We start from the raw sequence: 21,341 nt of genomic DNA on the forward strand, positions 1-21,341 counted from the left end.
CCATCAAAAACACCAATAAAAAGACGTCAACAACATTTCTTCCGTAAGAACCAGGAAGAACGATCAGGAAGAAGATTTTGTGTGCGGTGACTTTAAACAAATAACACAATAATTGGGTTGCGTTACTTTCGTTACTAAATTAAGAAAGAACTTGAGTTAACCCTCTAATACCCAAGTTTTTGATTTTGATCCAAACATCATTTTTCGTCATCTAAAATCGATTTAAACATGTTTTGGAAGATGATTCTTTTTAATTCTCGATTTCGTGAATTTCAGTTTTTGATTTTTCTAATTTTTATTTTTGAACATCCCCACACTTTTATATTTTTCCTGGAAGCCAATTTGGGGAACGGATTTTTTGGGATGAAAACATTTTTAGATTTTATGATTGTTGTTGAAATATTATTATTTTAAATTTTTTTCACAGAAAATTTTATTTTCTGTGTGATTTTAAGGAAAATAATTTTAGAGTGTATTCGATTTTCTTAAACTATTAAACAAGGATAGAATGATTTGGGAAAAATTTTAAATATGTTAATTGTAGCGATTCAATACAAAATAAACAATGACTTCTAAAAGATGACTAAAACATCAATTTTTCAATGATTTTAAAAAAATGTAAATACGCTTTAAAATACACCAAAAACAATTTTAAGATATACAGAACAGTCCTAAATATCGGCCAAAAATATAAATAAATTGATTTTCCACGAAACAAAATTTACAAAAATGCTCAAACTATACCCCGTCTAAAGGCGGGATTGGGTATTAGAGGGTTAAAGTGATTTATTTATAGTTTTTTGATAATTTGGCTCCGAAAATGTAATTTAAAAGTAAGATTGGTGAACAAATAGCGATAATACTTCAGCAGAAATATAGAAAAAAAAATAGATAACTAGTGGTTCTAGTGCATGTAAAGCAATAGGCCAACGTTGCACAGTGGGAAAAAATAAGTATAAAACGCGAATAAATTCAATATCTCTGCTCGGAGTGGATGGATTCGAATGATTTTTTGACACAAACTGTAAAAGTCTATATAGTTTCAAATAAGGAGGGTGTCATTCGCCGCACGATGCTGGAAGTCAGTGTGTTGAGCTCGTTTTACCCCGCTTTCTCTTTCTCACACCTTTTTAGGAAAGTCCTCATCTATTTTCGCCTGGCGTGCAAAATGAATGCCTTATTCAACTCGTATTTGTGTAAAAACTTCCATAGTATCGGAAATTTGACATAGGGTAGGTCCAGCTCTTATGGATTACATTCTACTTCGAGAGAAGAAGCATGTGAAAATTTAAAGAAATAGGGGATGTCGGGGTTATTTAAAGATATTCCATTTTTATGGCCGTGCGGTGAGCCAAACCAGCTCCATTCGATATTACGGAAGTTTTTACACAAACACGAATCAAATAAATCATTTATTTTGCACTCCAGGATTTTTCCAAAAAGGTGAAAAGGAAAGAGAGTGGGGTAAAACGGGCCCGATACAATGATTCCCAGCAGCGTGCGGTGAATGACACCTTCCTTATTTGAAACTGTAGATATTTTTGCAGTTTGTGTCAAAAATTCATTAGAATCCATCCACTCCGAGCAGAGATATTGAGTTTATTCGCGTTTTGTACCTATTTTTTCCCATTCCCATCCCCCTCATTATTGTTTGTATGGGTTGTCACGTTCTGAAACCCCCTCCCCCCCCTCACCCCTAAAAACTTAACGTTATTTATATTTGGCCTCCAAGATTAATTTCTAAAATAAATTTTGTACAAATGTCTGCAGAATTCGTGACAAACCCTCGGGAAGAATTTCCGAAGCAATCCCTGTAGAGTTTTTCATAAGAATTTCTGAACAACTCTGAACTTTAAAAAATCTCTTGGTAAAATTTCTGAAGAAATTCCTGCATTTCTGAAGAAGTATCCAGAGATGAAATAACTCTTCAAAGAAATTTCAGAAGGAATTCCAGCAGAAATTTCTGAAAGAAACACTGAGGAGTTCAGTTATCAGGAAGTGTCAGCTTGAACCTCTTATTTTATGAACGTACATGAACCTATACATTCGAATGTAAGGTCATTGATAGTGAAGAAATCTTCAGTAGAGTCCCTGTAGAAATCTTGGAAAGTACTTTGAATGGAGGAATATCCGAAAAAAATTAGGGAAATTTTTACGAACTTCCTGGAGAAACTTCTCGGTAAATTCTTGGTGGAGTTCCTAGAAAAATATTGAGCAAACAATTCCTGCAGAAATCTATATAAATAAAAATGGAATGGAGTTTGTATGTCACGAATAGGTTCGGGAACGGGTCAACAGATCGACATGATTCTTTCACTGTTGCATTCCGCCAGGGCTCTGACGTGTTCGTACACACTCAGTTTTATTTCACGAGCTCGGCTGTGCAAAACTCGGTTTATGGATTCTAACCGAGACTCAGCTAACAAGATGGTTGGTTGCTTGGCAACAAGGCGTGTCATACTGATACTCGGCATTTGTAAGCTGAGATCTCATGAAAACATTCAGCTGACTTCTCGACTGTGCAAAACTCGGTATTCGTAAGACGAGATTTGGCATTCTAAATTAAGTGTGTACAAAAAAATAATTAGAAAATTTGTGGAGCCTCGTAGCCGTGCGGTTAGGGTCACCAAGCTTATAATCGCACCATGCTATGGGGTGAGGGTTCGATTCCCGCTTCGGGCGTTGAAACTTTTCGTGATAATAGTTTCTTCCCCGTTTCCACTGGTGCATGCTCCGTTGTCCGTTGTCTAATTTCAAGTTCAAAACAGTCTGTACAGCCGAAAGCTGAAGACGTTGTCCGTGTCTTTTTTAAAAAGTGGCCGGGAAGGCAAGAAAAACGGGAAAATCTGAAATTCCATTTTGAAGGGCATTTGTGACGACGAGTACCCCTCGGTGAGCTACCAGCAGGAAATACAATAGGGTATGCGGTAGTGTCAATTGCCACACGAGTCGAATGTCACTGCGTTGAGTGTCAAATACTGATGACGAAGCAGAGTGATAGGAGCTTGAACGAAGAAAGAAAATTTACGCTGTTTCAATAGCATCTTTATTGTGTACCTTTCAAAATAATTTGTAAAAATCTAGTTAAAATTGAATTTCTTTAAAGCTAGAGTGAGTAATAGATAGCATTTAAAATTGAATATTTTTTTCCTAATTAGTTAAATATACTTAGTTCTACAGGGCTAATTGTATATGAGAATGCACAAACCTAAAGGAGAAGAAAGTAGAAAACTGAAAAATTGTAAGTGTAAATTTGTTATTCTAATAATTGAAATCGCTAAATAAATTAAAATTTTAACTAGATTTTTACAAATTATTTGGCAAGGTACACACTACACACGCTCGCATGAGTTGGGCGGCCCAACTCATAAATGGGTATTTTTAAATGGAGCCTATTGAAGAGCAACAGAGATAGCAATGAAAAATGGGTATTCTGACGCGAGCGTGCACAATAAAGATGCTATTGAAACAGTTTCAACTGCATTTCTTCATGCAACCGGATGTCAAAAAAACAGAGTGGGCAGGCAGAACGACGTTTGCCGGACTGCTAGTCATTATTAAAATTCTAGGAGGATTTCCAAAAAGTATTTTAATTTTCAATGGAATCCAAAGAATAATTGCTGTACAGCTCGTTTTCGAATATCTAAGGTAAATGTCACGGACTACCGGGGCCCGCCGCGTAGTCGTGTGGCCACTTCCTAAGTGGATGGTCATGGGTTCGATCCCAGCCCCGACACTTGCAATTTTTCCTCAGTTGCTCGTCCCCCCGAGGGCAGCTGACAACAGACTTTATTCTGAACATTTGCTCTTATGGACCCGAAAACTTTGATATCGGCTAACGGCAACTCATAATGGATCCCCAATCAAACTGGAGAAGGAACAAGAGCCACACATCAAAAACCTCGTGCTCATCATTCTACCCATGGACAGGGTAGAAAAGTGACCAGCAGCGCAACCGATGATGGTAATATATAGCATTGCATGTGCTGAAAAAGTTTGTCGAAAACTACAAAGCGATCCGACTCTTGTGACAAAAGTTATAAGATGGTCGTCAGATTTCGCTTAACCCTCATTTTTCATTTATTTAGTTAACATCTAATTCATGATAATACTGAATCAACAATTTGCCGCCATAATACTCGATTTGTAGCTGCAGCTCTCCAACGTCGGTCTCGCCCAACACTCGCCAGATCACGCTCCACCTGGTCCGCCTATCGTGCTCTCTGCGCTCCACGCCTTCTTGTACCAACCGGATGGTTAGCAAACACCAACTTTGCAGGGTTGTTGTCCGGCATTCTTGCAACATGCCCTGCCCATCGTATCCTTCCGACATTTTCCACTTTCTGGATGCTGGGTTCGCCGTAAAGTGCAGCGAGCTCGTGGTTCATCCTTCGCCGCCACACACCGTTCTCCTGCACGCCGCCGAAGATCGTCCTTAGCACTAGTCGCTCGAAAACTCCGAGTGCTTGCAGGTCCTCTTCGAGCATCGTCCATGTCTCGTGTCCACAGAGAATCACCGGTCTTATTAACGCCTTGTACATGGTACATTTGGTGCGGAGGTGAATCTTTTTTGACCGCAGTTTCTTCTCGAGTCCATAGTAGGCACGACTTCCACTGATGATGCGCCTTCGTATTTCACGGCTCACGTTATTTGTGCTCATTCTGCGAATGGAGTGACGTGAGAAAAGTCGGAGTCGTATATCGAGATGAGGAATACCGTCTCGAATGAAGTGACTCGCCGTGTAAATCAAATGGAGAGTCACCTCATTCGAGTCGAGATTTCTCACCTCGATATGCGACTCCGACTTTTCTCACGTCACTCCATTCGCAGAATGAGCACAATTGTCAGCCGTTAGTAAGGAACCAAGGTAGACGAATTCTTCTACCACCTCGAAAGTATCCCCGTCTATCGAAACATTGCTGCCAAGGCTTGTCCTGTCTCGCTCAGTCCCACCTACCAGCATGTACTTTGTCTTAGCCGCATTCACCACCAGTCCGAACTTTGCTGCTTCGCATTTCAGGCGGGTGTACAGTTCTGCCACCGTTCCAAATGTAGCAATAATATCCATGTCATCCGCAAAACACACAAATTGGCCGGATTTCGTGAAGATCGTACCCCGGCTGTTGAGCCCGGCTCGTCGCGTTACACCTTCTAGGGCGATGTTGAATAGTAAGCAGGAAAATCCATCACCTTGTCGTAGTCCCCGTCGAGATTCGAATGAACTGGATAGTTAACCCGAAATCCTTACGCTGTTCTGCACACCGTCCATCGTTGCTCTTATCAGTCTGGTAAGCTTCCCGGGAAAGCTGTTCTCGTCCATGATTTTCCATAGCTCTGTGCGGTCGATACTATCGTATGCCGCTTTGAAGTCGATGAACAGGTGGTGCGTTGGGTATTTCAGGAGGATTTGCCGTACGGTGAAGATCTGGTCCGTTGTCGACCGGCCGTCGATGAAACCGGCTTGGTCACTTCCCACGAACTCATTTACTTTAGGTGAAAGACGACGGAAGATGATCTGGGATAGCACTATGTAGGCGGCATTCAAAATGGTGATCGCTCGAAAGTTCTCACACAGCTTGTCGCCTTTCTTGTGGATGGGACAGATTATCCCTTCCTTCCACTCCTCCGGTAGCTGTTCGGTTTCCCAGATCTTGACTACTAACTAGTGCAGACAGGTGGCCAACTTTTCCGGGCCCATCTTGATGAGTTCTGCTGCGATACCGTCCTTACCAGCCGCTTTGTTGTTTTTGAGCTGGTGGATGGCAAGCCCGTGCTTAAGAGGGGGGGGTTGGGTATTAAACCCCTCCCATTACCAACGCTCCATACACTAGGCGCCCCTCCGCCTTTTGCCGAAATTGGGAAAAACCCCTCCCTTGGTGCCACTTCTGTGCACGGGCCTGGTGGATGGCATCCTTAACTTCCCTCAGCGTAGGAGTTGGTTCGTTTCCGTCCTCTGCTGCGCCAACATAGTCATTTCCTCCGCTGCCTTGGTCCTCCGTGCCTACATTCTCTTCGCCATTCAGGTGCTCGTCGAAGTGCTGCTTCCACCTTTCGATCACCTCACGTTTGTCCGTCAGGAGGCACCCGTCCTTATCCCTGCAGATTTCGGCTTGCGGCACGTAGCCTTTGCGGGATGCGTTGAACTTCTGGTAGAACTTACGTGTTTCTTGTGAACGGCACAGCAGTTCCATTTCCTCGCACTCTACTTCTTCCAGGCGGCGCTTTTTCTCCCGGAAGAGACGGTCTGCTGCTTCCACTTCTGTCTGTATCGCTCCACATTCTGTCGGGTTCCATGCTGCAGCTTTACCGCCCGCGCTGCGTCCTTCTCCCCCAGACACGCTCTGCACTCCTCGTCGAACCAATCGTTTCGTCGACTCCGTTCTACGTACCCGATAGTGCTCTCGGCTGCGTTGTTGATGGCTGCTTTGACTGTACTCCAGCAGTCCTCTAGCGGGGCCACATCGAGCACACCCTTGTCCGGCAACGCTGCCTCGAGGTTCTGCGCGTATGCGGTGGCGACATCCGGTTGCTTCAGACGCTCTAGATCGTACCGGGGCGGCCGCCGGTACTGTACATTGTTAATAACGGAGAGTTTTGGGCGCAGTTTAACCATCACCAGGTAGTGATCAGAGTCGATATTAGCGCCACGATAGGTCCTGACGTCGATAATGTCGGAGAAGTGCCGTCCATCAATCAGAACGTGGTCGATTTGCAATTTCGTATGTTGTGGTGATCTCCAGGTGTAACGATACGGGAGGCTGTGCTGGAAGAAGGTGCTACGAATGGCCGTGTTCTTGGAGGCGGCGAAATCGATGAGGCGTAGGCCATTTTCTCTCGTCAGCTTGTGGGCGCTGAACTTTCCAATTGTCGGTCTGAATTCCTCCTCCTGGCCTACCTGAGCGTTTAGATCCCCTATGATGATTTTGACGTCGTGGTTTGCGCAGCGGTCGTACTCGCGTTCGAGCTGCGCGTAAAATGCGTCTTTGTCATCATCAGTACTTCCGGAGTGAGGGCTGTGCACGTTTATTATGCTGATGTTGAAGAATCGGCCCTTGATCCTCAACCTGCACATTCTTTCGTCGATCGGCCACCAACCGATCACGCGCCTCTGCATGTCGCCCATCACTATAAAAGCTGTTCCCAGCTCACTTGTGTTGCCGCAACTCTGGTAGATGGTATGATTACCTCTAAACGTCGGCACCATAGATCCTGTTCATCACACCTGCTGCAGCGCTACGATTCCGAACCAGCGGTCCTTCAGTATATCGGCGAGTATGTGGGTGCTCCCGATGAAGTTGAGAGATCTGCCGTTCCACGTACCGAGCTTCCAATCGCAAGTCCCTTTTCGTCGCTGTGGTCGTCGCATTGGTATCGGTTCGCATTCTTCTCTTGTTGATTTTACGGTGCAAGTCTTTTTTACGGCTGGCTCGCAGGGCCTGACACCAACCCACTAACCCAGGAAGCTTGGCTTACCTTCCCAGAAGCTACGGGTTCTGCATTGGCATTTCCTCCAACTACAGTGCTAAATAGCTAGGCTCAAGTGCCAGTCTTCGCCGGGGGTGGTGTTTTTAATGGGCGCCCAGGAGATAATATTTTACCTGAGCTTCCACCCCCAAAGAGTTTCCGAAGTTATCCCTGTAGAAATTTTTATAAGAACTTCTAAACAACTCCTTGGAAGAACTTTAAAAAATCCCTTGGTGAAATTTCTGAAGATGTCTCTGGAGAAAATAAAAACACTTCAAAGGAATCTCAGAAGGAAACCCAGCAGAAATTTCTGAAAGAAACACTGAGGAGCTCCGTGACCAGGAAGGCAGACTCCCCTGAAGTGTCAGCTTGAACCTCTCATTCTATATACAGTGTATCAAACAATTGTCCGTACAGCAAAGTGTTTGTCAAAATAGTTTTTCATTAATAACTTTTTATGCGTCAATCAAAAACGCTGAAATTTTGACCAATCATGAATCATATATTAAAGCTCCATTAGTAAAATTTTGAGCGAGATCGAATAAGTTTTCTGAAAGTTATAGAACTTATAAGACTTACAAAACTTATAAGACTTTTGAACACATTTTTAAAACATTATATCGCAATATGTACTCAATGAATTTTTTTCCTTTTTTTTTGTGTTACATCTTAGACCTAAGGCTTTCATATGCAGCCATGTTTGGGGTTTTATATTCACTAGAAAAAATATAAAAAATGTGCGTATGTAGTTGACGATGTTTTAAAATTTACCATATTTTGCACATATAATCTGCCAAACGTTTTCCACCAATAAAAGTGCATTGACTGAACGAAAAATCTGTAGGACCTACTCATCATATGTAGTTTAGTAGGTCCTGTATAAAAACATATCATTAAGAGAGTTTAAAAAAGTTGAAAACACTTGGCACTTTTATTGATCAAAATATGATAAATTTCCAAATGACACTCTGAACATATACAGATTTTTCATATTCTTTGTAGCGAATATAAAACCTTAAACGAAGCTGCGTATGAAAGCCTTAGGTGTAAGCTGTAACACGAAAAATGTTGAAAAAGTTGTGATATAATGTTTTTAAAATGTATTCAAAAATTTTATAAATTTTACTAAAAGTTCTATAACTTTCAGAAAATTTATTCGATCTCGCTCAAAATTTTACCAATGAAGGTTTGAAATCTATCTAAAAGATTTTTAAGAAGGAACATCTGTGAAAGAATCCCTAGACAAATTTCTTAAGGAATCACTGGAACAATATCTGAAAAAAAGAAATAGGAATAAGAGTTTCTATAAGGATTTTAAGATCGAAATCGTGGAGTAGTTTCTAAAAAAATCCATGTGAGCACGTGCACAGAAAAGACGGCAAGGGAGGGGTTTTGTGCATTTTCGAGAAAAGGCTGAGAGGCGCCTCGTCGAGTAATGCGGGGCAAAAGTTCGCAGTGGGTCTTTCTCTGCGCAAACTTGTATGGGTTCGACTCATTATCTGGCCAGATGCTCGTCAATAAAAATTGGAACGATTTCATTATGCAGTAGCAGATTTATGCAAAAAAGTGTGTTTTTAGCTGTTTTGATGTAATTTTTGGACCTTTTGGAATAAGAATTTGTAATGAGTGAAAGTAGAAGAACTACATAACCTCTTTTTGTCGAAGAATCGTCATTGCATAGTAATTCGAGAGGTGCACTCGAATAAACAAAAATCTTCCAGTGCTTCTTGTAGGAAAGAACATTGTTAAAGCCTCGACAGTGGGGCAAAAGTTCGCAGTAGCTGTGGGGCAAAAGTTCGCACTATATTTCTGAATCTAGAGCATCATTATAGTTACAAAATATTTGAAACAAAGACGATTTCGTATAGAAACTACTCTATAATGATAATATGTGTAGTATGCAGCATCCTCAAATCGTTCTGACTGAGGGTTTGAACTTATTTTTGGAAGAAGATCGATTATAAGGCAATCAGTGTATTCGCCTATTAAAAACAAAAAAAAAATGAAATATGGCAGAAAAAACATTTTGGAACATTTTTTCACCATACTAGTGTCATCCTTTGAAAGTTTTTTGGAGTATGGTGTTATTCTACTTTTTTTTGGGTTCTTTCATAGCTTAGTCTGTAAATTCATACTTATAATACATCACCATACTGACGAAGGTTAGATTAAAATTACGGTCCCGTTCAATAGTATTTTGTGTAACAAACACGTACAAATATAATTAATCTACAACTTCATGAAATAAATGAACTACTCACCAATTAATTATCCTTCACAATGTGCGAACTTTTGCCCCGCACAATGCGAACTTTTGCCCCCAGTATGGGGCAAAAGTTCGCATTTGAGTACTTGTATTAATTTTTTTATTACTAGAACTACAAAAGTAACGTGAAAAAATCTAGTAGTACGTTTTGAAGGTGACATGATAGGGACTCCTTTAACGAGGAAAAACGATATTATTTTCTTTTTGTTTAATGGTTGTTTGATAATGATTGTTAGGTGCGAACTTTTGCCCCGCATTACTCTACATGAACTTGACACACCCTTCAATGCATTTACTTTCATGTAGAACTCGTCTAGCCGCACTAAACTTAAATAAAAAAAAACGTGAAATCGAAAAGCAATATGCGAATACATGTCAGTTTTAAATAATGATTATTCTTAGAAGATGATTTATTGTGGACTTCTTCAAAGATTACTTACTCTTTTATAACTAAGAGCATGCTCGTTAAATAGTCATAAGTGTCGTTAAAGTTCTCATTCATAAATATGCAGCGTACTGAACAGGGTTTATTCCACAGTATACAGAGCAGCAGTGTAGTCACTTTTCACAGAGCCTATATAAGCTGCCCTCAAATATTCCTTCAAATATTCAGGTACAATCTAGTCTATAATTATGATGAGTTATTGAAAAATACTACGGTTCACCACTTATTGAACATTTTCAAACAGCCAAATTTATAATCACGTGGACATTCTAAACTACTTTATACTGGTTTAGAACAATAACGCAAAGGGAGAGGTGAACCAGCGTCCGGCTGAGAACCTCTTTAATAAAGACCAAAAACTAACGCTAAGCAGAATGAAACTCTACGAAATAGTTGTGACCACTCTGGCTTCGATCGTTGCCGTAGCTGCTGGTATCTCCACAGACAACAACGTCAGCGATGTGGACATAGCCATACACCAACAGAGTGCCCAGTTTTTGAAAAACATCTACGCCGCAACGGATCAACCGCAACCGGAAGCATCTCTGGAGGTAATCGTAGAGCTGATTGCAGCATCTGTACCGGAAACGATACGTCAGCAGGTGGCCTATGAACTTGAAACCGAAGGAGATGGAACCTTGTCGGATGCTTTGAAAGAACACATACATTATCACATTCTCGAGTGGTCGCTGCAGTACATTCCGGTTGATTTACAGCAGGATATCATCGCTGTTTTGGAGACGTACCGTACAACTGGACAAATATCGGAGGACTGCGAATTGGTGGAACGTGTAAGGAAGTACATTACCAGCTTGGAAATTGGACGAAACAAGCGTGGTTTCTGGGGCGGACTATTACAAGTGGTTCTGGAATATGTGGTACATTTTCTTTTTAGTCTATGGGATACAAAAGAAGATCATAGACATGAAAATCAAACAAGTTATTGATATTTGAAAAAAAAAACAATTTCGATTAGACGTTTGAATTTTGACTTGATAACTTGAATATTCAAAGAACATCGCATCGACTTCGTTTAGTGAAAAAGCAACAAATGAAAATAAAATATTTGATTGTATCAAAACGCATTTAAAATTGTAATTTAAACTGATTCTTATCTGTTTAGGTTTTCCTCGACCGTAGCACCTTATACGATATGATTGTATCTTTCTATCTACTACTCTTCTACATTTCACGTATATTCGTATGCTCGTAGCGATTGCTAGAACCAAGAACGGATTGAAAAAATAGACCGTTTCCCTCTCTTTTTTTGTATGATTTTTTTTTTAATTTTCTATGAAGCATAACACAGTGCTAGACCCCGTCCCTCCCCCTATGGTGTTACGTAATATTTGAACAAACCCAAGGACAGAGGACTCAACGGCCTATTGGCAACAAGCGATTGCAATCATCACTATCCTCCCCTTCCCTAAATTGACCCTGTAACCTGACGCAGCAGGCGTCATTATTGTTGCCTAAAAATACAAGACCACCACACACTGAAGATGACTGTTAGTCCAAAACAGCTATCTCATTGATTTCTTGTGAGAGTGTAGCTGTTCTGATGATACTGTACACTGAAAAACAAGATACCCCAAATTTGAGTATTTTTAAACTCACTTTTGAGTTCTTTTTTGCATCCTGTTTCATTCGCTCTCTTTATTGTTGTCAGAAAGTGAAAAGCAAAACAACCCAACTCTGAGAGTTCGATGAGGGAAGCCAAAATTGAGAAAGTGGCACAGTACCGAAAGTTGAGTAATTTTAACTGACGGTTGAGTAAAAAGAACCTTGGCTTAAGGTACTTTGGCCGTATACGCCTAAATGCAAACTACCTACCTCAACATCGACTCCAGCAACTCAAAATTGGCTTCCCGCACGCAACCTCGAAGTTGGGTGGAATGAACTCACTTTTGGGTACTTTCGTTTTTCCGTGTAGTAGCAACTGCGAGCGGTCAATCTAGCTTAACATCAAGCATCCTTGGTCACATGTTGTTTACAATATTAGCCCACTTGTAGTGCACAGCGTGAGTGTGGTGTCACTGAGAGTGGTCTGGTCAAAAACGCGACTGCTCGAGGGTTAACCCTCTAATGCCTTTTTTTAGACAACTATTATTTATTGTTATATAAATTCGATTGAAACATGTTTTTGGTAGTGATTCTTTTTGACAGGCGAGTTTGTATGCACAAATATACAACTATAATTAACACATTACTCCATTAAAATTGCACACAAGTGACTACATTTTGTGGAATGGCACTTTCTGCTTAACTATACATTCTCTGACTTATAGTTTTATGGGGATTCTGTTTACCTGTTTTCTGGCAAATGCAATACTGGCGGCAAAAGGATTACCGGGGAATGGTTTTATAGACAAACGTCACACAATCGTGGGTTTTCCGCCTCGGCCAACAATCATTCAACCAGAGACCTATAATATAGAGTCATGATTGTCGTATTCAAAATCTACTATTATTATAAACAAAAACAAAATTCCAATTCTACGTCGATCGTTCTTCGTAACACTCGTCATATAACTGAAGGGAAATTTATCTCGATCCGTTCGCTTCTTTTTCTTCCCTTGAGTTCATTGCAGTATCTGTCATCAATACACACTCAACGTAAGCTACGTAAAGGTGATTCGATTTTACTCATTTACTATTTGCCTCGTCTTCACTACAATGATGAACTTTAATTAAAGTGCTTTTTTGATCGTACAGTCAGAGACCAAAATTACTTCATAATGTTGTCCTCTTTGTGTTCAAAATATTGTATGAAACACCGAGTTTCGATTAGTTTTTGGCTTTGATCCACAAAAAAATGTTTTGAATATGAAGATTTTTTTATAATTTTTCCTCTATTTTTTCTTTTAGACATAAACGGTATCATCATGGGAGAATTCGGTTTCATCACAGCGGACAACGTTTATCATGTAACAGTTTACGCCACCGACGAGAACGGCAACTTCAAAATTGTTAGCATGAAAAACTACAAGCTGGGACCGACAGCTCCCCCTACAACAACTAGTGCTCCTACAACAACCCCCATTACAACAACGACCACATCGACAACCCCGCAACCATTCCGAATAATCACCACTGCCAAAACGGAACCAGCCCCAAAACCAGCCGGATATGCCGCCTGCTCAGGATGCAAAATTCCGGAAACGACTACTATGAAACCCTCAACGGAACCAACACTGCCAGAAACCAGCACCCTGTATGTACCTCCGTTCAAAATAGTCAACAAAAACGAAATCGAAAGTGTAACAACGACCGGCAAACCGATCACAACCACCCCCAGCGACTACCCCAAATCCTCCCCAGAGGAAACACCGCAAAAGCTCGTCGATAAGCAGCAACCTTCATCGAAAGCACCCAGTTCGAAAGAGTCGACAAAACCTCAATCACCCGAAAGTATGCAACCGCCCAGCAGAATACCGTCATCTCAGCCACTAGAGCCACCATCCTCCAACAGCGCCGGTGTAAACCCCAACGAAGCTTCCAACTCGAAACAACCCTCCTCCAAGCCATCACCACATTCCGCAAGTGGTGGATCACCCACCGCCCCCAAAGACAAACTCGATCACATCAACACTGCCAACATGATGATCCAGCACATTCTGAACGGGCTGCTGTACCGGTTCAACTACACCGTCGGTTACCACGGCCACCACGAGCAGGGAGACCGCCAGGGTAACAAAGAAGGTGGATACTTTGCCGTTGGACGGGATGGCATCCGGCGGGGTGTCACCTACAAGGCGAACGAATTTGGCTTCCAGCCGCACATCAAGTTCGAAAAGGTCAGCCCGGAGGAAACGCCACGGGAGGAAACGGAAAAACAAGCCGGCCTGAAAGGGTTCGATTTCAAGTGGTTCTGGGGCGGCGAGTCGTGATCGGGATGGGTTTGAGGTCGAGATCGCGAAATTAGGTGATATATTTGTAAGTGCTAGGGCGTAAGATTCACTTCAGAAGAATAATACTCAGAGTCCCGTTTCGACTTGTACATAACCATATTTATAGCGCCGCATGTTCGATATTATAGTCTAAATTTTGTGGAATAAAACATACATTGTGAATGATAGTGTTAAAAAATTATTTTGAGAACAGCCTGATTGAATTGATAGATACTACCAACGTTCCAGTAGTCAATTGTTCATTATTGTAACCCCACTGTGCACCCACTTCTTTTCCTTAATCCAAAATTATCCACTATACACTAAACTCTGTAATCATAACTCTGACAATTTCGAGGTGCCCATCTGGTTCTTACCAATCACCTGAGATGAACCAACCACGGGCTTATAATCTCACAAATAAAATTAATAATAATAATAATTATCATACTTATTTCAGAATCACTTGTTCGGCTGTTCTATTTTCGGTAAAAGTACGGATTACCGAAGTTCAGCACAGTTTTACCGAAGTTCGGCTATTTTTTTCCGAACGTTTGGTAAACATTACCGATGATTCAGTAGAGTTTACCGAACGTTCGGTAATTTTTTGACGAACTTCGGTTATATGTTGCTGAACATTCGGTAATCTGAACTTTTATCGAAAATAGAACAGTTGAATACGGTACTTTATTTTAAATGTGTACATGCGTAAATTCACTTTTAACCAGCCATTACCCTTCCGAAAGTGTTCAAGGCTGTGGCTAAAGCTGGCTGCTCGAGCTCGTATGAAGTTGATCATGAATATTAACTTCTTTTCTCGATCAGCTTATATAGCTGTGTCGGTAGCGACTGTCTCAATTGGCTAAGAATAACACTACGGACCGCCTGTTCCGGTGGTAAGAATCCACCAACAGGTGACCCCTAATCCATGGTGTGATGCGGCTTTATGCTTACCGTGCTTAGGAATGAATGGCTAGGGGGGGTCTAATAAAAATCTAACCGCTAACGGAGCCTGTGGAGTACCAGGCCGCCCTCCACAGTATGTTGCCCTTACTGCGCTATCCGGAGCAATGGTGCCATGGACCTTGTGTTTCTCCGAGACAATCAGCTGTAATTCTTTAGTCTCACTTGAGGCTAAATAAAGGCGTGATTATAAAGATGTTGTTAATTAATTAGTTTAAATTTTCACCTATATGGTTTCGCATTATGCGATTTAATCAGTGTATTCTGCGTATCCTCGCCTTTGGCGTTTTCTAGTCGATACCGATCTGGGTTTATTGATGCAGTTATTGTGAAGAGTTTATTCTTACCTAGTTTGGGTAGTGGCTACGGTTAGGATAGCTCAGATCAATCTTCAGCATAAAAGAACAGCAACGATCTTTGCAGACTTATGAAAAATGGTATAGCCCAAGTGGCAAACTCACGTGTCATGCCTCGAGCCTGTGTGCTTGTCAACAACACAATAGTTGCTACACTCATATCTGAACTAACCGCCAGAGATGTATGTGCTATCAAAATTGATGTATCTGTTGGAAACCTCAACAGGAAATATGTCAATTGTTCGGTTTATTTTCCACATGATAAACCATCCTCTACGAATGCATTCAAACAAGTCATCGCATACTGTACTTCAAAAGGTCTTCCGCCAATTGTTGGCAGTGATGCTAATACTCACCACGTCATCTGGGGCAGCTCAGACATTAACTTGAGAGGCTCCAGTTTGATGGAGTAACTAAGTAGTACAGATCTTGCATTTCTTAGCATAGGCAACCGCCCAACCTTCATGGTATCTGCTAGAGAGAAAGTGTTAGACATAACGCTTTGCTCTAGTAGAATTAGTCACGAGCTGACCAATTGGCATGTGTCAGATGAAGAATCTTTATCTGACCATCGCTACATCTTTTTTGAACATTTAAATGTTACTTCGCAAACATTGCGTTTCAGGAAACCCCGGTCAACAAACTGGGATCTTTTAATTGATTTGGTTGTGGCCAAATTTCATGGATACTCACCGTCCATTGACACTCCAAGTGATTTAGATGATGCCGTTGACACTACAACGACCTTCATCATGGTAGCTTTTGAAGAAGCATGCCCTCTACGGTCTGTGAAGATCACAAGAGGAACCCCTTGGTGGAACTGGTGAAACTCAGGAAACAATGTAGAAAGAGTTGGAACAGGCGACGTTCGGGTGGTTCGGCGGCTTCCAGGTCGGCTCGCAAGGCCTACAGGAAAGCTCTCCGGTCTGCTGAACGATCCAATTGGAACAACCTTTGTACAAATGTTTCCAGTTTGAGTGAAGTCAGTCGGATAAACAAAATCCTTGCGAAATCTAAGGATTTCCGAGTGAATGAACTTCGTTTGCCAAATGGCGATCTGACTTCCTCTGATGAGGAAGTTCTGGAATGCATATTCACCACACACTTCCCTGGATGTGTAGATATTACATCTTCGGATGAACCTGGTGTCTTTTCTTGTAGTTATGATTCCCTGGCTTCGGCTCGGAGCATGGGATGGGATGGGATGGGAGATGGGATTTATCCTATTTTGCTTCAGAAGGGATTTGAATACTTCAAACATGTTTTGAAAAAAATACTTGTTTGCAGTTTTGCTACTGGGTATATTCTCAAATCTTGGCGGGATATTACTGTGAAATTTATTCTGAAAGTGGGTCGTGCGTCGTATGGAGAAGCAAAAAGTTTCAGACCTATCAGTTTGACCTCTTTTCTTCTGAAATGCTTAGAACGCATTGTGAATTATCACATCCGTGATGTTCATCTAGCCAACGTGCCTCTTCATGTGAACCAACATGCCTACCAATCTGGTAAGTTCACTGTGACTCTTTTACACAAGGTTGTTTACGATAACGAGAAAGCATTCGCTCAAAAGCAATCTTGTTTGGGTGTTTTCTTAGATATCGCTGACCAATTGGCAGCCTTTGACAACGTGCCTTTCGATGCCATAATTGGCTGATGGGCTTTAGGACAGAAGGTTGAAGGACAAAAGGTCGAAGGACAAAAGGTCGAATGGACAAAAGGTCGAATGGGACAAAAGGTCGAATGGTACAAATGATCGAATGGACAAAAGGTCGAATAAGACAAAAGGTCGAAGGAACAAAAATTTTAGTAGACTAAGTTACCAGCTGGTGTGTCTCACTTATAAGAATAAAACAATTGATGAGTCTTTGTTGTTACTCATCACGGGTAAAACTCTGCTCCCAAAAATCATAAAAACGGCTCATGATTTTATGAGCCTAGTACATTTTCGTTTTATAAAAATACACCATGATTTATGATCATGATAGTATGATCCATTGTCTCGTAACGCTACCAATGCGTTACTTGTTTCCTAAAATCATAAAGCTAAATATATTTTTGAGATTTTGAATCATGGTTTCGGATGCGCATCGCTTATAAATCTGACAGATTTTCTACGATCTAAATCATGTTATTGAGATTTCGAATCATGGTTCCGGGTGCGCATCGCTTATGAATATGACAGATTTTCTAGGATCATGAAAGTAAATCATGTTTTGGAGATTTCGAATCATGGTTTCGGGTGTGCATCGCTTATGAATCTGATAGATTTTCTTGTTGATGTATCATTTATTTAAAACAATTTTTGGAGTCAGAACAGGGTCGGTGTTATTCTGTTGTTTGACCGAGTTGGAACGGGATCCAATAGATACGGGGCGAATTATGAAGAGGCCCGGCTGTATGCAGTTGGATCAGAGTCGGTGTCGTTAAACGGAGCCGGCACAGGAATCGGACACTGCCTAAACGAGAACAGAAGGATGCGGTCGGGACGGTGCTGCGGCATTGGACGGATCCGGGCGGGGGTTAAAAGCCGCAGCCGATTTAGCTAGAATGAGAACGATGACGTGCAATCGAATGTTACTTAGAAATCATTTTTTCACTCTCAATTAGAAGTCATTTTCAAGAGTTTTTTTACTCACGTGTCGTTAGACGGAGCCGGAACAATAATTGAACCGGACGCTGTCGGGACGGTGCCTGCGCCGTTTATGCAGTCGAAAAGAACGGAAAAATGTAGTCGGAATGGGGAGGAAGTCGACCAAAGGAAGCCGGAACAGAATTGGACGGAGCTGAAACGAGAACGATGGCGTGTAATCGACTTAAGGAATGAGTGCAGAAGAAAACGTAAGATAACATTTTCTGCACTTTTTTACTTACAGTTTCTTTGGGAGAATGTTTTCACGATTCCCCGCTAGACCACTAAGAACCCAAAAAAGTAACAATATAATAATTATTCAAATCTATATTCCCACAATAATGGATTTTTACATTTTGTCACCATTCGCCAGCGATACCCCACACTGAATGACTACGTTTTGACAGGTGTGCGGAGTGCGCGTAACGCTTGAAAATTTTCATGAGTTCGTGCTCATAAAAATGGTTGCAACGAATCATGATATTAGTTGCTCAGTTTATGAAACTATGATTTTTGATCATGATTTCATAAAATGACAAATATTTATGTTTTATGATTTGTGAATCATAAAAATAGGATCAGATTTGTTTCCGTGATTGAGAGAAAATTATAAGTAGTGCTGTTAACGAAATCATATGCATTTCAGCCACTAACATTTCCATAGGAATTGTTTCCTTCTTTCATTTATATGCTGTTCATTCAAGTTGTGTTGATGTAGTATTTGATGGCAATTTAGTTAGATTTTTTGTTTAGGATTTTTTCCTTTAAGTTTTGTTACTGAAATAATTATTGACTCTTTAGTTGCTTATATTTCTATCAGACATTTTGCCTTCTTTTATTCAAAAGCTGTTCTTCCTAGCTTTACTGCAGACATATTCATTCACTGTTTGTGCTTAGTGATCATCATCTCTTGGAATGATAGGTATATGCACTGTATAAGTAAATAATTTCATTTTGTTTGCTCATATAATACCCGGAGATTTGTCCTTCCCTAATTCAGCGGTTTTTCGTGACTTTCCTGCAGAAGTGGCCTAGCCGCTCATTTTTTCATATACCATATTAACAGGTTCAGCTTCTTAAATGAGCTGTAGGTGATTGAATTTAGATATGACGAAATGAATTTTTCAGCACGGCTAATAACACTTGTTTACAAAATAAAACGAAAGTCTCTGTCATCGACCAAAGTTTTTAAAGCATAATTTAGTGCTGATTTCGACACCGTGCTACAAAAAATTTTAAGTAGAACAGTTTTTGAGTTTCACTCAATATCGAGTTTAACAACTCAAGTAACTCACTTGTCATAGAAGAGTCACGGCAGCACAGGTTTTTGTTGCGCAGAAGTCACTGTGACTTACTTCTAGCAAGTAAGTATTAATTTGTTAGAAGTATGTCATAGTGACTTCTGCGCAACAAAAACTAAAATTCAAGCATCTTGCGTTTTTTTCAACTAATTTTTAATCTTTCTCCATAAATTAAGTGCTGAATATAATACCTTTTAATCTTCTCAATGCAGGTTTTACGTCAGATTGATGAAATTCAAGATATTCGCTAGTTTAAGGGACGATCTCCTTAACCTTCCGTAACTCGCGCGTTTGACTACCTGCGTCAGCACCACGCTAATGCTGAGTACAAAAAACCGAGATTTTTTGAACGTGTGTTGTACAAAATACAACAGCGCGATCGCTCGAGGGTTAAATTTTAGAAAAATTTCCAAAAACATATGAAGATATTTTTTTTTTCAGCAAGAAAAAAAAAAACAATTAAAAAATTCTTCCTCAACGTTCATATGATATGTCATATGTAGAGTGAGTTACGATGAAAAATTCAGCTCAATCGGAGCGTTGACTACGGAGAATGGGATGAATGAAGTGGGCGACTTTGCTTAAAAATAGAACAAAAATCGATTTCAAATCATCAACCTTGTATGGAAAGTCGAAAAAAAATCCGCTCTACAGTATTTTTTTTTCCTTCGCGTTTTCGAACTCACTTTTTCATGTATATGTTGAGTTCATTAAAACATCGTTAAATTTTGTTTTTTTTTGTGAGTAAGAAAATAATGGGTTTCAAAAAAAACTATCACTACTATAATAATGCTTCTATACATTTTTGAGAGATTCATTGCAGACCTTCTCCAGGTAACTTATAATGATTTTCAAGGTTCACAAAGTTGCATGCGTTCCGGGGCCCTCCTGGAATATATACAGAAATTATTTTGGGGATTCTTTCAGAAATCACTTCTGGAATTATTTCTTGGCGTTTCTCCAGGAATATCTTTAGACATTCTTTGCGGGATAACTGCAGAGCATTCCCAAGATTTCCTGACATTTCTTAAGAGATGCCTTCGAAAAGTTCATTATCTTTAGTAATATGTTTTAGTGATTCCTTCAATAATTCTTCCAGATTGGTTCAAATTTCTGCTAGGTTTCCTCCGAAAATTGCTCTAGCGATGATTTCAGAAAATGTTTCCAGAAGTTTTTTTTTCACTTATACCCCCAGACATTTTACAAAAAATTACTCCTCCAAAAGTATCTCCAACAGTTCTCCCACGGTAGCTTCAGAACATCTTCCAAGAATTCCTTCAGAAATGTATTTTATGATTTATTTAAGTACTCCGTCAATACCTGTGTCTGCAGTTTCTACTCGGATTCCTAAAGACATTATTTCAAGGATTCTTTCAGATTTTTTTTCTGGGATTACTTCAGAAATTCCTCAAAAGTGTTCTTTAGAAATATCCTCAGTGATTTTTTTCAGAAACTCCTCATAGAAATTTTTACTTAAATTCCTCCAAAAGTTTTTCATAACATCTAGGAATTCCTCCAGAGCTACCTCAAGGAGGTCCAGGTCTTGCTCCAGAGCCATCTCTAGGAGTTCCTCCGGGTATTCGCTAGAGATTCCTGCAGAAACTCTTCCATTTTAATAAATTGCTTCGGATAATTTTGTGCATGAGTTCAATCAGGAAATATTCAAAAAAAAAATCATGGAATTTCCGGAAGTATCTCCAGGAATATCTTTAGAAATTCTTTCAGGGATTCCTTGAAAAAAAAAATGTTATTTCATGAAGAATGTACTCTGTAAAATCTATGAAGGAGTATCTGAAAGAATGCCTAGAGGAATCTCAGAAGGAATCCCAGGAGATATTTCTAAAGGACCGCAAGAGCAGCATTACAAAAAAGCCTTCTAGAAACCACTGACAAAATTTTCCAAGGAATTCCAGAAGGTGGCATTGGAAAAATTTCTTGAAGAATCGCTGAAGAACTTTTGAAAAAGCTCATGGACAAATTTCTGATGACATTCCGTACTGACATTCATGAAAAAATCCTTAAGCTA

General features: G+C 40.3%; 2 protein-coding genes across 2 annotated transcripts in view; both read left to right on the forward strand.

Moving 5' to 3' along the window:
* Positions 1–14,249, forward strand: part of LOC109413972 (protein lethal(3)malignant blood neoplasm 1) — a 48,407-nt gene extending 34,158 nt beyond the window's left edge. The window contains exon 3 of the mRNA XM_019687705.3: positions 13,045–14,249. Within this exon, the coding sequence (XP_019543250.3) occupies positions 13,045–14,066 (1,022 nt within the window). The 3' untranslated portion in view covers positions 14,067–14,249. The remainder of the gene's footprint in view (positions 1–13,044) is intronic.
* On the forward strand, positions 10,248–11,511 carry LOC115265475 (uncharacterized). The gene is made up of 2 exons (XM_062854107.1): positions 10,248–10,344; positions 10,421–11,511. Exon 2 carries the CDS (start codon positions 10,551–10,553, stop codon positions 11,121–11,123), a length of 573 nt encoding a protein of 190 aa, XP_062710091.1. The 5' UTR covers positions 10,248–10,344; positions 10,421–10,550; the 3' UTR covers positions 11,124–11,511.
* Positions 14,250–21,341: the final 7,092 nt, after the last annotated feature.

The sequence above is a fragment of the Aedes albopictus genome, chromosome 2 (assembly GCF_035046485.1).
Source record: "Aedes albopictus strain Foshan chromosome 2, AalbF5, whole genome shotgun sequence".
NCBI classification, from domain to species: Eukaryota; Metazoa; Arthropoda; class Insecta; order Diptera; family Culicidae; genus Aedes; species Aedes albopictus.

What these genes read in the sequence shown, in the direction of transcription:
- LOC115265475 (XM_062854107.1), top strand. Translation starts at nt 10,551, where the DNA reads ATGAAACTCTACGAAATAGTTGTGACCACTCTGGCTTCGATCGTTGCC.